Source organism: Cyprinodon variegatus, unplaced genomic scaffold (genome assembly GCF_000732505.1).
Source record: "Cyprinodon variegatus isolate N-32 unplaced genomic scaffold, C_variegatus-1.0 Scaffold1350, whole genome shotgun sequence".
In the NCBI taxonomy this organism is placed as follows: domain Eukaryota; kingdom Metazoa; phylum Chordata; class Actinopteri; order Cyprinodontiformes; family Cyprinodontidae; genus Cyprinodon; species Cyprinodon variegatus.
Window position 1 is genome coordinate 21,630 of NW_015151803.1, and position 2,012 is coordinate 23,641.

Here is a 2,012-nt window from a genome sequence, read left to right on the forward strand (position 1 = left end):
TTGAGAAATCAAATATTATATTATCCAATAACGTCTATTACGACCTAGCATTGTTATTATCCAATAACGTCTATTACGACCTAGCATTGTTATTATCCAATCACATTAACTGTTCTGTGCCTCTAAAATTCTGAATTGCTGCACAAACCTGAACCTCTGCAAACAGCAGGGGGCAGTGGAGCGAAGCGGCCATCTTCCTGACAGCGTCCAGCCTTCCCATGTTGCCCGAGGCATAGCGAGCTACAGAACGCACACGGAGAAACGTGTCAGAAACGTTTTTTTCTCTGCAGCTTCTGTCTAACGTTTTATAAGAAGTCTTCTTCTCTTGTGGCTTCGTTGTGTGAAGGATTCTTCTTACCGTTAGTAACCATGAAGCAGACTTTCCCCAGGAAGTATCCAGGATCCAGATACTTTAGAGACTCGTTTGCTGACTTGAAACTGTGAAAAAAAGGAGTTTTAGCGTTTATGCTTATAGAAAGTGGTAAGCAGACACTGTATTGGGGTCCTTATTATGGAATAAAGTATAGCGGCCATCTTGTCTCCAGGTGAATTCACCTTCCAGGTTCCTATGATCTTTTAAATGTGTGCAACTGAACTTAAATCTGTTATTGAAAACATGTTTGATTATCTTCAACCTGTTTCTGCCATAAAACCCTGGAGACTAAATCAATGCTTTATAAAGTAGATAATCCCTGGATTAAAAAGGCCTCACCTGTTCAGGTGCTGAGATTAAAGCGTGGGTGTGAGGTTACCTCTTGTCTGAGGTCAGATTAAGGATGAACACCACCAGGTCGATCCTCGGTCGAGTCTTTTCGTTCTCCAGAGGAAGAGGAAGACTCCTGGCTAGTCTCCTGCTCCATGCAGAGAGGAAGCAGGAGCACCATTAGTGAACAAAGCTAACTCTGAGTGATCACCACCTTCTGCTGGCTTTAAAAGCTCAGAGAAAAAACCTGGATTATAATCTGGATGCAGCTAAAACATTGCAGTTTAACACAACAAGGCGAGCTTTGCTAAAACAGCCTGAGCTCCAGGCTTAGCTAGGCTAGGCTAGGCTTAGCTAGGCTAGGGGACTCACACATTCACAGCTTGGGCCGAATCCTCCACCAGAGCCTCTGCTAATCCCTGCTGGACCTGCTCCTCATTCTCCACCAGCTGCAGGAAAAGGCAGAACCAGTCCGCAACTTTAAAGCTGTTTTCAAACAGGCAGCAAATCCTCCCAAACATGGCTGGATGTCCATCCAGGGATGAAGTGTTCATTTATTGAGCAGGAGGAACAGATTAACTCACCAGGATGCTGGCCGTGTCCAGATTAGGAAGTTTGCTAAAAGGTTTTAAAACAGACATTCTCTGAAAAAACAGCGAAATGATTCAAGTCCCAAAGTTCAGCAAAACAATCGACCTGCGGCTCTACTTTCAGCTCGCGCTTCTTTTTCGAACGTCTGACTGACGTCATTACGGTGGATCGTGGTTGCTGGGCGCCATCTAGCGGTCAGTGGTGTGAATTGTTCTGTTCTAAAAGTGTCTTAAATATTATATTCTGTTCATCTTGTTTATGGTTTATCTAAAGGTTTTTATCTGTTACTGATTAAATGGGTTAGGGGGGGGCTATAAATCTGATAGGATTTTTATTTTTCAATTGCTGTTTTGCACAATATGCTTAAATAAGTATTTTTTGTTGTTAAATATAAGAGATTTGGCAGATCTATTTTTTATAGATACATTGTTTAGATTGACTTCTACCTTTTTCTATCATTTGCTTTTATTAGTTCCTGCTGGTTGGCTCCTTTATTCCGCTCTGGATTCTCATCACTTTAGTCTTTGTTCACTTTACCATAAAACAAAGAAAATACATTTAAAAGAAACAGCAGTGAAAAGTTTGGCATTCATTGTTTTCCTGCTCTGTGTGTAAAATATCATGGTTGCTAAGCAACAGAGCGCACAGCGGTGAAAGCCGGGGAAGGATGGACCCGTTTGAATTCACAGCCAAAACTCTTCCGGTCTCCTTATTTTCA

General features: G+C 42.0%; 1 protein-coding gene across 2 annotated transcripts in view; it reads right to left on the reverse strand.

The window, feature by feature from the left end:
* Positions 1–1,457, reverse strand: part of cenpm (centromere protein M) — a 6,110-nt gene extending 4,653 nt beyond the window's left edge. For both annotated transcript variants that reach the window (XM_015402455.1, XM_015402457.1), the window contains exons 1-5: positions 1,288–1,457; positions 1,076–1,152; positions 753–851; positions 359–438; positions 149–240 (exon numbers count right to left, since the gene is read on the reverse strand). In XM_015402455.1, the coding sequence (XP_015257941.1) occupies positions 149–240; positions 359–438; positions 753–851; positions 1,076–1,152; positions 1,288–1,344 (405 nt within the window). In that variant the 5' untranslated portion in view covers positions 1,345–1,457. The remainder of the gene's footprint in view (positions 1–148; positions 241–358; positions 439–752; positions 852–1,075; positions 1,153–1,287) is intronic.
* Positions 1,458–2,012: the final 555 nt, after the last annotated feature.